This window comes from Fukomys damarensis, unplaced genomic scaffold (assembly GCF_012274545.1).
Source record: "Fukomys damarensis isolate Sample0158 unplaced genomic scaffold, DMR_v1.0_HiC HiC_scaffold_23, whole genome shotgun sequence".
Classification (NCBI taxonomy): Eukaryota; Metazoa; Chordata; class Mammalia; order Rodentia; family Bathyergidae; genus Fukomys; species Fukomys damarensis.
Window position 1 is genome coordinate 6,177,769 of NW_022900935.1, and position 252 is coordinate 6,178,020.

A 252-nucleotide genomic window follows, 5' to 3' on the forward strand; every position below is an offset into this window, starting at 1 on the left:
CACTGGCCCATCGCTCAACCCCATGCTGGCAGCCACTGCGGCCCTCAGTCCGGTGCACGGTCGCGCCGGAGACATCCGCCCAGGCCCGCTTCCGGGAGGAAGTGACGCACCCAACCAGCTTCCGGTCCGGGAGGCTCGGCCCCACCTCCGCGCCGGGCAGCTTAAAGGGACCACGACCCCCAGGAGGATTGAAGGAGACCGGTGGGGACGGGGCGGGGCACAGCCTTGCGGAGCCCTAGCGCAGCGCTGGGG

At 71.8% G+C, this 252-nt stretch overlaps 1 protein-coding gene across 1 annotated transcript in view; it reads right to left on the reverse strand.

Moving 5' to 3' along the window:
- The window catches only part of Yrdc (yrdC N6-threonylcarbamoyltransferase domain containing), a 4,691-nt gene extending 4,457 nt beyond the window's left edge, over positions 1–234 (reverse strand). The window contains exon 1 of the mRNA XM_019207702.2: positions 4–234. Coding sequence (XP_019063247.1) covers positions 4–75 — 72 coding nt within the window. The 5' untranslated portion in view covers positions 76–234. The remainder of the gene's footprint in view (positions 1–3) is intronic.
- Between the last annotated feature and the right edge of the window lie 18 nt (positions 235–252).